This window comes from Etheostoma cragini, chromosome 7, assembly GCF_013103735.1.
Source record: "Etheostoma cragini isolate CJK2018 chromosome 7, CSU_Ecrag_1.0, whole genome shotgun sequence".
Lineage (NCBI taxonomy): Eukaryota > Metazoa > Chordata > Actinopteri > Perciformes > Percidae > Etheostoma > Etheostoma cragini.
This window is the reverse complement of record NC_048413.1, coordinates 10,352,191-10,368,371: the sequence shown is the minus strand read 5'-3', so window position 1 is coordinate 10,368,371 and position 16,181 is coordinate 10,352,191. Positions and strand designations below refer to the sequence as shown.

Here is a 16,181-nt window from a genome sequence, read left to right as displayed (position 1 = left end):
CCCCCCTCCAACCCCCTCCCACCCTGCAAAATGTTTTAATCATCTTTACTCTGCTTTAATGAGCTAAATGAACAATAATGAGGAGTTTTATTAGAGAATATAATTCCCAAACACACTGAATCAATATGGGGAGGACATCTTTGCTAATTCCATTCTCTAATAAAGCAGAAATACCAAAGGAGCAGGCACAAAATGCTGCATGTGTGCACGAGAGACGGTGTGTGCATATGTGCGTGGGTGTACTTCTAGTACATGAATATCTATGCGTGCATGCGTGTGATCCTTGCCTGAATCCAATCTTCCTTTTCCTCAGCTGTCCTGTAAAGCAAATAAAAGATCATGAGATTATTTCATTTCAATAAAAAACACAGAGCATCACAATGAAATAGCTTTGACTATTCAAATATTCACCTCAAATAGTACTATCAGACATTATGAAATAAATAAATAATCATAATCTAAACCAGTTTAGTTTGCTGGCTTGGAAGATAGCACGTGCAGCTTTGTAAAAAGGTATGTAACAACAACACGAGCAATGCAAAATATGTAGGTTGAGATGCCGCTAGTTAACTAGCTTGTAGTTGTTGAGCCTGCATGTGATTGGCTGAAAGGTGACTGGTGACAACACAACTTTCATGAAAAGTGTTATTATGAAAACTAAGTCGCATTATAAAAGAAAATGTGACATTAACTAAAGATTTCACTGGGAAAAACATAATGGTATTTTTGTAATCCATTAGGTTCTAATATTTTCTTAAAATATTTCACAATTTAATTGAATCTTATATTAAACACTTTGGGGTCCCATAGGAATACATTGCATTGAATAAAGTTACAGTACATTTTCAAATTTCAGTTCAGTCTGTAGATTTACTTTAGCGATTGATTCAAATGTCTTTACCTTGCTTGCAGCTCAAGTGAACGCTGCTTGCCGATAATGGCAAACGTGTGTGGAAGGTTCTGCTTCACATTCTCCTGCACCTGAGGTCAAGAAACAGAGGAAATTTGAAGCCACCAGAATACATAAAAGATAAGAGGAAACAAAAGGCATCTGACAGAATGAAAAAGCAGAACTGCACCTCCATGCCAGCGATATCAATCCTCTCTCTGACACTGAACTTCTGTCCCATCAGTCTGAGTTTAGGCACGCAGTATAGCACCATATTGTTGAACTGGATCAGACAGATGATGCGGTTAATAAGCAATACAGACAACAAGGCTCACATTTACAAAGATATGTCTCTAAGGTAACACTTCAGTCCTCTCACCAAGTAGAGGTATCGGTCTTGTGCTGTTCCGTTTTTGGCCGACATCTTCTTGATATGTCCTTCTTTGATGAGCTCATTGGCAGGGTTAACAATGTCCTCCTCTCCTCCAAGCCTCTCGTAAACCTCCAGCAGCTTGTGCATCTTCTCCTGAAAACGTGACACAAAAGGAGGATGAGGAAAAGACAGAGAATACACTATATGGCTATAAGCAAAAGTCCACCAGAGGGGGTGATTTTGTTTTCAGGTAAGACTCTTTTTCATTAATTGGGTTTTCCAGCAAGGCAGGAAAAGCAGGTATTACATTTCCTTATTGATTCATAAACGCATTTGTCTGCTTGAGCTGTTTTTAAGGATATGAGAAATACGAGTAACATGGCCCGAAAGAGGAAAGAGATAAAGAGGATGAGAATTAAAAAGTCAGTCAGGCTTTCACAAGCGGTGAAATTCGAGGCAGGAAACGGCAACTTCCTGTCTGTACAAATTCAACTTGTTCACTCCCTCAGACACACACTTGCAATGTTGCTGACTGACAGCCCAGCCTCAGCAACCCCATGATTGAGTAACACATTAGTTGCTTTTTATGAACCTCGATGAGACAGCAAAAGAACAAGAGCTTAGAAAGAATTGACAAGAAAAAGAAATACAAGCCAAGTCAAAGTCTTACCATTTTCCTGATTGCTGCATTGGAATGGTTAGCTGCAGTAGAGATCAGCTCCAGTGCCTCTGTAACAAGCATTCATACACAAATGTAAACATGTAACAGTACAACACAACAATAACATCATGTGTGAGTAGAACGGAATCAAACGGCAGATACAAATCTTTTTGTTGCTCACTGGAAAATAAGATGTCACAATAGCTTCATATAAACTGAACGGAATCAAAGGCTTAACATTAAACACCCAGCATGCACTAGAATGGCTTTTAGCCAGCACAGAGCCCTGCAAGCACCTGAGTCAGCCATCTTAAATCATGGTCTACATAAACAGAAGAGACACACAGCCGGGGAAAATGAGGCCAAAAAAACTGTGATGAACTGCTTTTCAACTGGAGTGGATGAGAGAAAACCCCTTCCACAGGCTCCAAACACCGTGTGGTAAAGTTAATGCTCGAGTAAATGGAAACACGGACGTGGGAGGGCATCAGATCATGTTAAATGGAATTTTGGGGCATTAAGAAAGACGCATTAACGTAAAGTGTTTGATCTGCTATCCTGCAATCATATCTATGATGAATGAAATTATCCTGTATCCTGTTACCCTAATGAAGGCAAGTTACTTGTCTTTATGGTGTTAATAAAGGTGATTTTTTTCATTGTGTGCTAAATCTCATCAACGGGCTATTTATGAACAAGGTTTGTTTAAATGTGGAGCAACAAGGAGCGATATCCACGGAGGGTTACCATTCTCAAGCAAGAAGTGCTCACATAAGTGACAGAGAGTTCAGACAGGCTTTTGGAGTTGAAAGAAGCTAAAGTCCGCAGCCTAATGGGCCGAAAAAATACTTTAATAGTGCAAATAAGGTACATAACATTTTGACCCCAAATGTCCTCAGGTGACACTGAGGAACACACCCGAGGAAGGCCATTTTGTGGGCCTTTTTTGCACTATTAAAGCATTTTTTCGGAGCATTAAGCTGTTGTGCGGACTTTGTCTTCTTTAAACATTTGCCCTGCACCACAAATTATATGGATGTGCACTGTGATGTGAACACTGTCTTCTTTGAACTAATGTTTACCAGGAGCTCCAGTTTCACCCAGTACTTTATGCTCCCTCACCTCCAAAGTCATGGAGCCAAATATGTAAATAAGGATAACCACAATTGTTCATTCGTGCATTATCAACTCGAGCGGACATGTCTTTGCTTCACCTGTGCTTTCTGGAATGTGAATCTGCATCGCTTCACCTACTTTCCGGTCTTTTCATTGACCCGTTTTGTGTTCATGTCACCAATAAATACTGCATCACTTTTAGTTAAGTGGCAGCATTCTAGTCCAACCAAGTTCAGACGTTTTCTCTTTATCATAATGAGAACACTTATTCTTCTATTCAGCTTCATACAGGAAATGACTACTTGTAAAACAAGATGTATCCTCCATGTAATGATGCATTCTTCTATTGACATTTTGCAACAGAATCTATAATAAAATCTACAGTTAAAAACTAAAAAGATGAAACGTAAAAAAAAAGGCTGTGTATTTTGTGAAATAAATAAATATTTTGAGTGCATCAAACCATGAACTCTGTGGTAGCTTTTTGAAAGACAAAATACCTACGCACCTCTGCGATCGGAACCATTACAAGTGAAAGTTTAAATTAAAGGAGAAGCAGAGGAAAAAACAGGTTGACAGGAAGAGAGAAAACTGTAACTGGAAGAAGTCTCTGCAACATGCAGTTGATCAGTCGTGAGCTAACAGTAAAAACAGTGGGTCTGATGTCTCACTCTCTGCGTCTTTTCGGTCCAGAGCGTCATCAGGCAGCTTCTTCAGGTAGTCTTTGAGCAACAGCTCGTAGCGAGGAATCCTTTGGACCGGCTCCAGCATGTGGTGCTGCAACGTCAGGTTACCGCACACATCCTGTTTCTGTTCATTCAAAACACAACGATTTGATTAGATACATGACCAGATTGTTTTTCTAGTACATGCAGTTGTGAATGAGAAAAGGACAAAAAAATTGCTTTGAAATTTGAACTATACTGCTAGTTAAAGGTCAAACATCAAAGGACGAATTGAATTAGGAAATACACGGACAGACACCTACCTGTATATTCTGGACAACACTCTTGAACTGTGAAGACCGCTGTGTCCAGGTGTTGACCAAGTCCATGGCTCGGTCAAAGTTCTTCACATATTCTCCGTACATCTTCATGAATGGAGCCAGTTTCTGGAGGATGTCTCCAATACGGGGATTAGAGTCCCTACAGTGAACACAACAAACAAACGGATGAATCCTAGACCGAATTCAAAATGTACTTTTTGTTTTTTTACACAGGGTATATATGGGTCGATTTGATACAGGACAAATACATCTTGCTTGATCGTTGTTGTTGTATGGCTATCATGCAAAACTAAGTGTAATAAACCATGATACTGTAAAGTGTATGTTTTTGAGAAATCTTTTTTTTTTAATGTCATATATAGTATTTTGTCCTGGAGCTGATCAGAAAAAGAATGTTTATAAAAAAGGGTTATACAAGTACAACCATAAAAGAATTCTAGTAATTCTGATTTTCAGGTAACTCACACGTTCACACTTAGTCATTATGTTAGTAGTATTACCACATTTACTGTGTCTTCCGTTCCCTAACATTTAAAAAGGAATTTCAGCTTGCAAGTGTTTTTATTTTGTCTCATTCTATGAAGTTAGCATTTTGGAAAGTTCAATTCCATCTTACAAGCCTTTATTGACAGCCTGTCCCAGTACATTTAGTTACCTATGGTCAGTTTTTATATTAAACTCAAATCTCAACACCCGTTTCCAACTTTGTAAATGTGAATGGACTGTTTCTGTATAGCGTTTTTCTAGTCTTAACTCAACTCAACTCAACTCAAGCCATTCACACACATTCACACACTGTGGCCGAAGCTGCCGTACAAGGGGCCACATGCTCATCAAATAAACACACACATTCACAGTCCGATGCGCAGTATCGGAGGCAACTCAGGGTTCAGTGTCTTGCCCAAGGACACTTCAACATGGGGTTGCAACCTCCCGATTGGCAGGCGACCGCTCTACCACTGAGCCGCAGCCGCCCCTTTGTGAAGTGACGTTGGTAATTTAAGCTTTGCTTCAGCTGATTTAGTGACATCTTTTCTCCTGACATGTCACAAACACAGATTACCAGTTTAAAACCAACAAGGGTTAGATTACCATAGATATGAGACAGGAAGCATTGATGTAATTCATTTCATTTAGAATAGGAGGTAAGTAAGGAACAGATGAAGGCTCATAAAAAATGAGACTAATCTTAAGAACATTATTGAGGAGTTCTACAACTGAATCCTTCTTGTGAATCTTCTTCCTGTGGTGCACTTTTCTGACAGTTTTTACTGTATATCTTTCTATCTAAACCAATAAGTTTTAATAAGTTGCTGAAAATAATGTGTGGCTAACCATTATTTGTCAGGTGATTTCCATGAACACATCCTCCTCTAGAGGAGTCTTTATCTACCAAGAGTGGCTGATGCTGGCACAATAACACACACTGCGGGTACATTTCTAAAAACTGTGAAAAAATACAGATAATGGTTTCATTCTGCAACACTGACACACACACAGAAAACACACAACGTGGCAACCTGACACCACTGAAAAAGAATGCCCTTCACTGCCGCCCAGCTGTCTACGTTTTACAGCCAACACCAACTGCCTAACTGACCACAAACAGCCAAGCCATCTTTAGAATCATGTCACACTGATGCCATTTGGAAAGCCATTGAAATGCCGGGTGTTTCCGCCTCACCATTCTCCAGTAATGCGTGTCTGGAGCTCAGGCAGCAGGAACTTGTCGTGGAAGCAGTAGATGGAGGAGATGTTGGAGAAGATCCCTGTAATCACGTCCTGAGGGATTCCAGCCTCTGTGAGCTTAGTGCAAAATACCTGCAGATAAAAAGAAGACACAAACACTGATGCAGCTGTTTCCAAAAACACCCAAATCTGGCTCCATTTCATGCAAAAGGCATGTAAACATAGACATGTTGTTGTTTATTCCCATAAATATTTTTTTCCAGCTTTGGCTTGTTAAGTGTGACCAACAGCTAGATATGAGTCCAAACGTGTGCCTCATCAGCCATTTTGGGACAAATTTGAATGTGATGGATACATCATTGAGTTTAGTTTTGATGGTAAAACAACGGTTGACGTTTGTAATTGACATGTTAAAAATAATTTCACAATCCCAGCCAAACTAACTAACAGTTATTTCTTCAATTCAACTGTTTAGTCAATAAAATGTCACACCATTATGAAAGGTGCCCATCACAATTACCCAGAGCCCAAAGGTACTTCTTCCAAAAGCTTGTTTTGTCCGACCAACAGTCCAAAACACAGAGACTTGCCACTGACGATGATATAAAACAAATTTCTTTTATTTGATAAATGACTCAAAGGGGGACTGTGAGGTATTGTGTCCTTAATGTATCTGGGGACCTTTGTCAGAATAATAAGCCTGATGGCGTCATTGTGAGGTCACAAACGTTATCTCCGCTTAAAGACCTATTTGTAACAGAAAGTCTGGATTACAAACTGGAGATGTGGAGGTTGAAATCCGTGAGTGTTTACCAGACAGGGAGGTTCTGATTAAAAATGCTATAGGTTGCATCAAAAGAAATATAGGATTTTGTGTTTTTTGTGCTTGACCCATACCAACATCTGGCTATCTCAGCCTCTGTTCCTTCAATGCTTTTTATTTTTAGTCCAACAACAGCAATCCTAATCAGTGGAGAATCCAATTAAATAATTAATTAAAGATTAGTTTTCTGTCTATTCAACTGATTGTTTCAGTACTACATTACAAATTAATGTCAGCGGGGGATTAAATCTCATCTTGCAGTAGCAGTCTTAAAATGTCTGGATTAAGTGTTGAATGTAAACTTAATGATGTGTTATAACTCCTGTCTTAAATTGCATCATCCATCACTTTCATCATCCTTTGCTTCCCTGCTAGTCACAACAAGGAATTGATACAATTGCTTTCATGAAAATCTGTATCGTGCAAGCGTGCTGTGACAAAAACAGGAAGTTAACTGTGAGGGTTCTCTGCCCTCAGCAGCAAATACACCATATCTGTTCTGAGATTGGGCAGCTGTACAACTCTGTACCACATGAACTGAACAAAGAGGAAGAAGACTCAACCGCCACGAGTAAATTCTCATCACAAATACAAGTGAACCCAAATGGAAGCTGATGTACAATAACACATTTACAAAAATGAGAGACGGTCAAACAAAAGGGCCACCAGAGCAGAATGCAGGAGCAGTTCAAAACTTCTGAGAGTAAAGATCAGGAGAAACCATCATGTAAAGTATGATGAAGAAAGCTTATATGAGATCTAGAATTAGACAATAATTGGGATATACAAGTAATTTTTCAAGCTAAAGTTTTAAAAACTGTTCTTATATGACATCACTCAAATGTCATGTCAATACTTACTGCTCTGCTTTGTTTCCAATGATAACAAACTGAATATATTTGGGGTTTACTCTGCTGATCAGATCAAACAAGGACTTTAAATATGTCAACTTGTATTTTATATAAAAAATGACTTATAGATTCATCAAAAAAATAATGGCGCCAAATTTAATATCAATGACAAACAGGTATTTTTTAAGGAGCTTTGTTATTAAAAAAACAGTTAAGAATCAAGAAAAAAACATTGTTAATCTGCAAGATTTACATACAATTAGTAAAGGAGGGCACCGCGAGGGCATGACGCACGCACGCACGCACGCACGCACATGCACGCGCACGCACACGCACAAATACGTGCTGCTTTACACAGTGGACACACGCAGTTAGCTATATACAAAGTTATATTTATGCCGAAAATGCATGAATATAAAACACGCACACACAACGGGTTTCTCACATGATCGTGCTTAGACTGCTCTGAGTAATCCAGTCAACAGAGGAACGGGTTGTTGTCAAGGGCATCACAGTTCCAGTTTTAATCCAGCTCAGCCCTTATCTCAGTCAATAAAACCACTGGCACAGTTAGGAGATGGAAATTTGGACCAGAGGCATCCAAAACAGACTGTCACACTCACAAACACGCCAACGGAGAAAAAGAAGGAGGCCCAAAGTTACCTGGTCGAGAAGGTTGAGTCTTTTGACGTAGGCCTCTTCCGTCTGGAGAAGCTCTTTGGCGATGTTCAGGAGCTTCTGAGTCTCTGAGCACTGAGGGAAACAGGCAGATACCAAGGATTACATCTGAGGCATTAAAACAATGTTTATATATATATATATATATATATATATATATATATGTTTTTGACACAAGTATTCAGCATCAACAATCCTAACCCTAACCCAAGTTCAACACAGACGAGTCACAAATCCTTCTCTGAAAAAAATGCTAACGTCCTTTACAAGGCCTATGTCCAACAGGATTATGTGACTAAAATTACAAGACTCTCTCTCCACATCAACACATTCTTCTCCCCTGCACGACCTGTATACTACTTGTATCAAAGTTGTTTATAAATGACATAACTTGATACGGTTTAAAGGACTGTTAATACATAAAACAACAATTATATAGGCTTTCTATATACGGTTCAATTTAAAGCAACATTTGAAGAAAGCACCACTTAATATCAGACAAACACAAATAGCATTTACTTAGCAATATGTTCCCACCAAATATGTAAATCCCCATGAATGGCCAAGTTTACATTTAAAAAAAAAAGCCTAAATAATTTATTAAAACAGCTTGGCACTGTAGTTTTTAGGAAACATTAATCACACCAGAGTAAACTGTGGATTTCAGGCTCTAGTATTTATAGCAGCAGGATGGTGAATGTAGGCTCTCCTCATAATAAACTATAGCACTCATGTCCATTGTAATAGAACATGTACAACAGTGTAGCTCATTAATGAGTATTTAACAAAAACAATGAAGCTCTATGGTAGAAGGAAAATAAGCTATATCAGGCTTTCTCTACACAGACAACTTTTATCTGTACTTTAAATTCAATATTATACTAGTTTTTTTTCCCTTGGGATTTCTTGACAATAAAGAAAAATCTAAAATATCAGCAGGCTTATTCTTTAATAGTTATAGCTGAGAAACAGTCAGCAGCATCCGGAGCAGATTACTGTAAACTGACATTTACAAAGCTCTATTCTAGTCAGTGGTTAATTTAGGTTTAGCCGAGGTATCATGTGAAACTAATAGGTAATGGTATTAGCTAAGGTTGTGAAAATGAAGATTTCTCTCAATCTTTTGTTATGTTCATGTGAGGACATAAAAAAGTATGATTAAACTTTAGAAATGATGCTTGTGGATAGAGTTCCTCCCAATGAAATGCAACACACAACAGGGTCACAAAACATTTAGCCTATTTTGACAAAGTGGGTTTCACAACTTCTGTCTCCCACCTACACGCATAACCAAACAGCACGTGTGACATTCATGTAAGCTTTGGGTGTGTTTTACAGCCTTAAAACAGTACTGAGAACCACATATGCTCATACCCCTGCTAGCAATGCAATGTAAATCTACATAACCGTTTAATTACTAAAACTCTGCACTGAGTTTCTGCTTTTCTGGGTTTGTCTTTGAAGTCTCTTCTCATTTGACATTGTTTCATCTTTCAGTCATCACCTCCAGAATCTATTTTTCTTTAGTATGCCAGCATATTTTTAGATTTTACCCTGTCCCTGATGCTTTTATATCAGGAACTGTGTCTCCAAAAAAGGACAGCGCATATAGGCCACAAGGAATCATATGTGCGCTGCTTGAGATATCAGTGTTGTTTACAATCAATAGTCAAACTGAACGACAAGAGAAAAATGAAACTTTATCCCAGCTGTGGGGGAGATATCCGTCTCTGGACTCTATTATCCAGCAGCCATCACAAGCCCCTGATGCAGCTTTTGGGCAGGTATTCATCCTTTTATGAAACAGCAAAGCTGCTTTTAGATACAAGTCGGTCACTTGTGACCCGCGAACCGAGGCTCTAACATTTTCTAACATTTTATGCAGAAGTATTCTTTGAACTTGTTCACCCAGGCTGAGGTAATAATAGACACAAGCTGCTTTTTCCACTACATGAAAGGCAGTCTGACTGTCTGAAATGAAGCTTTTAAACTTGCAAGGTGTGCTCAGTACAAACATGCTGTGAAAATTCCTCAAAGTCATGATGTAACATGAAATGTAATGTAACATGAAATGTAAATTACCGCGGTAGGGGAAGGAAGTAACTGGGAGACATTCATGAACATCCCAGAGGTGTGGGGGGTTGATTCAGACTTCATAACTTTAATTATAGACTTTAATTATGGTTGTTCAGGTTTATGGTTATAACTTAATAATGCTAAAGCATGTGAAGTACTCACTTTGTGCGCCTCTGTGTGTGCATCTGTCAGATACCCAGTCTGTGTATCTGTCAAAGAGTGTATTTCTCCACTGCTCCCCTCATCCAAGTCACTGTCCTCATCCTGTGTTGAGTCTCGCTTGTTGCCTAGGGTAACGCAGCAGGACACGCTCTCCGTTTCAGTGACGCTGTCGTAATGATCCTCCTCATCGATGGCGTCCTCGTTGGGGAACACCTCCCCCTCTGCAGCGCATGACGGGCTGTCGATGCCACTGTCCCGATTAGGAATTTTTCCGTTCTGCTCCGAGGAGTCCGGATTGTCCAGGAGCTCGTGGGAGGAGCCATCCTCCCGCTCCACGTCATCAAGGCAACCAACGCCGTGTGTGATGTCACAGTCGTCCAATGGTGCCTCATACGAACCATCGATGTGCACAGGTGCCAGACAGGAAAGTTCTGACACCTCATCAGTCCGTTCAGAGGTGCCAAGTGCAAGTTTGTCCGCAGGGGAGGAGTCTCCTGCAACCTTCGCCGTGATGTCCTGACCACAGGAGGACGTGATGTCAGACGCAATGTCCATTCTCAGACACAGGTGCAGCTGGGACCGTGGGAGCACCCCAAGGATAGGGACCCTGGGAAAATCACAAATGTGCATTATCAATCATAGTCAAATGAAGAATCAATACACTTTTTTTACAACAAAAAAAGGACAGAATAAAAGTGTTAAAAATATCATCCTTAAGCATTAAAACTCAGGAACACCAAATGAGATGTTCAAGTTGACACTCTTTGACGTTGAGACACACATCCACACATACCCAAAACATTACAATGCATACATGAATGTGACAAGCAAGACAAGAAAGCTCAAGGCCTTACCTTGAATTCTCGAACCTCTCGATGAGCAGCCCCACTTTCTGGGCCTCTTTCTGTGGCTGTGCTCCCAAACCAGGAGGAGTTAGACTGGGCTTTGGTTTAGGCGGAGGAGGGGGAGCAGGCAGAGGCCTCGACGGAGGTGGAGGGATCCTCTTTGGTTTCTTGTCTTGCCCAAGCGCGAGCAGGTGCGAAGGTTTAGGGGGCACTACAGATGTAGAAATCCAGAAGAGGCCAGAACAGCAGAGCAATAGAGAAGCATTAGCCGGCAGACATTAACAAAAGCAATCAGGTAACATATATTAATCCGGGTGAGAAAACCTCCATTGCTGAGTCTCTGTGTACAGCCTGTCTGTTCCTTCATAAAATTAAAAAGTCAAGACAAATCTCCAAAGGGAACAAAATACAGTCCAAGATAGAAAGAATAGTAGCAGTGCAGAGCAAGACCAACACTGAGCTTCAGCTTTCTGACAACTTCCTTATTTCAGAACAGGATGCTGAGATAAGCGTGTGCGCAAGTCAGCACGGTTCCAGTTAGATTGAAAAAAAAGCACAGACTGAAAAATGACAAAACTGTCTTTAAAATGCAAACTGCGCTCATGCATGCCTGCGCACTATGGGCTTAGCATTTCACTGTCTAGTCTGTATATTTGCATGTATTTTCTTTTCAGAAACCTAAATGTCTGCAACCAGGACATGTGATGATGTGTTACCATTGTTAATTTAAGCACTTCCTTTGTGTCTGTGTGTGTGTCACTGATATGCTGAAAAAGAGGTTGAGTAGACTTTACTTGACAAACATTGAGTGATAAGTTATGTGTAAATGACAGGACTGCTCCCATGTTCTCCTCACAATGAAAGTGAAGATGTTTTAGTTAGTTAAGTCACAGAGGCTGTTTGTTTTATAATTTAGCAGTTACAAGTTTTAACATTTTCTGACTACTGGAGCTTTTCACGATCCTTCTTTAGGGACTCCCGAACTCGTGATACAGTACTTTTACATACAATGAGTAAAAGAGGGCACCTAAGGAACTTTGATAAAATGTTAGATTCTCTCACATACAAATGGAATAAAAAGCTTTAAAGAGGAAGTTCATCCTGGCAGGTGGGAAGCACTGTATGTATTCAAATATACTACCATTGTTACAATTATGCTTAGAAATAAGGTAGCTCATTTGGCCCAGTGGAAATACAATATAATTAGATTCCGTCTTTAAGCACAGTATATCACTGGTAGTCCATTTTAATAAAAGGTATTTCCTACTTCCTACAGAATGCTTTGTTTTTAAAAGCCTATTTACAGTATATGACTGGTGCTTCATATTGCAACATTTTTAAATAGTTTAATTTTTCAAGCACTTTAATTCTACTGGTTACTAATCCTAAAAGAACAGCTAAAATTGGTCAGGAACTAGGCCTGCACAATATGTTGTTTTATTTTATCGTCATTGCAGTATCAACTGGCGCAATAAACACATTGCGAAACACTGCGACATATTGCGAAAGATACCCAGAGATTTCTTGTGTTAGTTGAAAGAAAATATCAGTCGAAAACTGCACTTTAAATGTAAAAATAATCCTTTTTTAGTGGTATCTTTTACATGCAATTCAATTTTATTGCAAGTATTATTGTTATCATGATATTTAACGTAACCCAACCAATCAATGAAACCACACAAGTGGTGAAAAATCATAGGGATAAAAACATGAAACAGCGAGAAGAGAAACATGGCAAATGCTCAAACAATAAATTAGGCCAGTTTTTCCTTTAATTTGTCACCCAACTGTATTTGTTAAGATGTTAATCACAATCATATTATCATGAATAACCACGCAGGCAATATATAGTAAAAATAATGAGGATGAGCATTCTTTCTGTAATACTCCAGCAGACTTTGAATAGCTAAACATTGGAGCCAAGTCTGTGTAATGTCCTACAAAAAACAACACATGTTTTTCATATTTAGCATCAACACTTGGGATCCACTGGCCTGCTTTACACCAGCAGCTGTTTCCGAGGTGACCTAGTGAGGTGACAGCTGACACGCACCATGTTATAGAAAAGTGATTGCCAGAGAAGTATAAAGGACAGCTCAATAGCAGGGGTCTGATCTTGCTGCACCTTTCAATTATAATGACAGCCCCAATGTCAAATTTGCCCTTGAAACGGGGCCACACCGTGCCATAGAATATTACCTTGAGGTTTCTGTGCAGTTGGCGGTCTGGGTGAGGTGGAGGGCTGGGGCCGGGGTTTGATGGCAGGCCTGTCGTGACATGGTCTTGGGGTCGGACCTTTTTTTACAAGCCGTGGAGAACACAGATAGTCCACTGATCCGCACTGGTACTGCAGGGAGGAGGCAGGGAGGTCTGGAGAAAAGAGACATGAAGAAGGACAATATCAGGTATTGATCAATTTAATGAGATTCATCTAAACACACGTCCACAAGCTGGCTTAATCCTGCTACAGCAATGCAAAGGTGAGCAGTGATAACACTGTAGGTGAATGACCTCAGTGTGCGTTTTAGGATGTCGCCCTCGGACAGAGAGCAGTGGGACCAGAGAGGAGAAGAGCACCTCTGCAGCATCGATCCTGACACCAGGCCTGAGGCAGTAGAGCTGCTATTGGTTTCTCTGACACTCTCTGATAGGCCTGTATCTGATTGACTAGATCTAATATTCTCTGGACACAGTGTCTGTAAATAGATTGTGTGGACGTGGGAGAGAGAGAGAGAGAGAGAGCAAAAAAGACAGAAAGAGAGAGAGAGAGGGAAATTAGCTTAATAATAAGGAATTGTTTGTGGGTCAATTGTTTGTGACTTGGTTTCTGAAGGTGTCCTTTAGGAATGGCAGATTTTGGTTGGATTAGTCTGACCTTTGTTGTCTTTGAAAGCACCTGCACTGTATTTTGTTTCATTCGTTTTTTTCTTTACTTATTTATATCTCAAATACACAATTTAAAGAAGCATGCTGGTTGGAAGTATAAGGCTCAGAGTATTAATTTAACTGTACCCCAGTTAGAGTAACAAAACAGGTATCTCTTGGGGACTACTTTAAGCTGCAGATTCAGTGCCACTGGGACAGTACAGTAGGGCTCAAAAAAAAAATCTACAGTGCCCAGTTTTATGGTAATAAAGGATGGCACAAGTATGGTTCAATTATGTGTTGTTAACTGTTTCTGGAGCAACAATGAAAAGCTACTGTAAATGGCAAGTTAAATAAGCTAAATAAGCTATATCAGGCTTCAGCTACTGTACACAGGCAACGCTTGTCAAGTCAAGTCGTGCCTGCTGTAAGAAGTCCGCTTGTGATGAGCAAAGCTCAGAATGTCTTCCTGTCATAAAAAAGTGATAAGTGAAGTCGTGATAAAACAGAAATGAAGCGCTAATTATTCCGCAAATCTTATCTACAGTAAGTAACAAAACATGTGATAGTTAATGGCAGTCGTGTATGTTTACATTCCCATTTACATTTTCTAGTTTTTTTTAATCTATTTTCTATCCAATTATTTTGGGAAAATACAAACTGAAAAAGATAAGTTTATAGTATTCACAGTCCAACTGACCCTTGTCAACCCAGAGAGAGACAAAAGCATCAGGACAGAAGTTCTAATATAAATGTGGCAGTAGCCTCACAGTCAGCTGAAGATACAACATCTTAACAATGTGTGTGTGTGTGTGTGTGTGTGTGTGTGTGTGTGTGTGTGTGTGTGTGTGTGTGTGTGTGTGTGTGTGTGTGTGTGTGTGTGTGTGTGTGTGTGTTAATTCTTGTATGTGCTCGATAACCCACATTGTGAAAACCGTGGCCGACGGTGTTTTTGGCAGTTTTAGTTATTATGTGATGTGTCTTTGCATTAGAACAAAGCGACGCCACTCAGCAGATTAGGTTAATAACTGTGCAGACTACAGCCACATGTCTGTTCCTTCAGGCTCATGGATTTGTACTAGTCATCCCAACTCTTTCTCAACTGGATTACACCCCAAAATTGCCACCACTAAAGTCCAGGCCCATCTAATTTGATGTTTTTCAGCCTTGCTGCAGGCAGTGGAAGGAGAGAACTCAGTCAGTAATGAGTCCTGTTACGCTGTCTGCCCCATGTGGCAACACACTGCAGGCTTTCCCACCATCTCTGCACCACAGCGGAATAATAGCAGGCAGGGGGAAAAGATGAGGCTTGCAGGCTGCTCTCACAACTCTCCAGGGTAACAAATGTGAAATTGTGTTTTATCCACAGAGGGTCACAAATCCAAGAGTAGGTAGGTTTTATTTTCACTATTTGGTCCCTATCAACAGAAATGTTGTGTGTCTATTGTCGTGGACCTTTAGTCATCTCTGATTTAGAGGTGGTATTAGCAGAGGAAACGCTTGACCTTTGATCAAGTGAACAGGCATTAAAAGCCAAACAACTGCCTTGTGAAGAACTCTGTGACCAAAGACAGGCTTGAGTTGCTCCTGGGAAAAACAAACAGCGGTGGAAGACGAAGGCATAGGGGCTTGTACCTATGGAAACTCGGCGTAGCCATGGTTACCCAAGAGCAAAACCTGGTTCTCATATGAATCTGCTTAACACCAAACAGGAACTAGACTACACAACAGAGAGAGGAGCTCAAACTTAAAATCTTACAAAACAGACTTTAAACTACTAACTAAGAAATACATAACAAATTAAAATAGATTAACAAGAAAATGAAATCTCAAACATTTTATTCACAGCATAAAAAAGGCACTTACATGTTGTTCTTCCATGTGGCTTATTTGTAGTTAATATATTTCTTCAATGTGATTCTTCCTGTTCTGAGATTATACCTTTATGGTTGAATGCACTTATGTAAATTGCTTTGTATAAAAGTGTCAGCTAAAGGAAAAGTAATGTATTAAAAGTAATAAATATAATAATTAAAAATAAAATAAAATTTATAAATGATTAATAATAAATAAAAAAAGAGTTGATTTATTACCTTGCCTCCAACATTTCAGTTTCACATATCCAAAGTCCAAAGAACAAGTGAATG

The 16,181-nt window shown here is 39.6% G+C and overlaps 1 protein-coding gene across 1 annotated transcript in view; it reads right to left on the bottom strand.

The window, feature by feature from the left end:
• Nucleotides 1-16,181, bottom strand: part of fgd (faciogenital dysplasia) — a 52,028-nt gene that overhangs the window by 6,168 nt on the left and 29,679 nt on the right. Inside the window, exons 2-13 of the mRNA XM_034877084.1 lie at nucleotides 13,369-13,539; nucleotides 11,179-11,380; nucleotides 10,325-10,931; nucleotides 8,072-8,161; nucleotides 5,730-5,866; nucleotides 4,028-4,184; nucleotides 3,711-3,849; nucleotides 1,933-1,991; nucleotides 1,269-1,415; nucleotides 1,080-1,172; nucleotides 902-981; nucleotides 288-318 (exon numbers count right to left, since the gene is read on the bottom strand). Coding sequence (XP_034732975.1) covers nucleotides 288-318; nucleotides 902-981; nucleotides 1,080-1,172; nucleotides 1,269-1,415; nucleotides 1,933-1,991; nucleotides 3,711-3,849; nucleotides 4,028-4,184; nucleotides 5,730-5,866; nucleotides 8,072-8,161; nucleotides 10,325-10,931; nucleotides 11,179-11,380; nucleotides 13,369-13,539 — 1,913 coding nt within the window. The remainder of the gene's footprint in view (nucleotides 1-287; nucleotides 319-901; nucleotides 982-1,079; nucleotides 1,173-1,268; nucleotides 1,416-1,932; nucleotides 1,992-3,710; nucleotides 3,850-4,027; nucleotides 4,185-5,729; nucleotides 5,867-8,071; nucleotides 8,162-10,324; nucleotides 10,932-11,178; nucleotides 11,381-13,368; nucleotides 13,540-16,181) is intronic.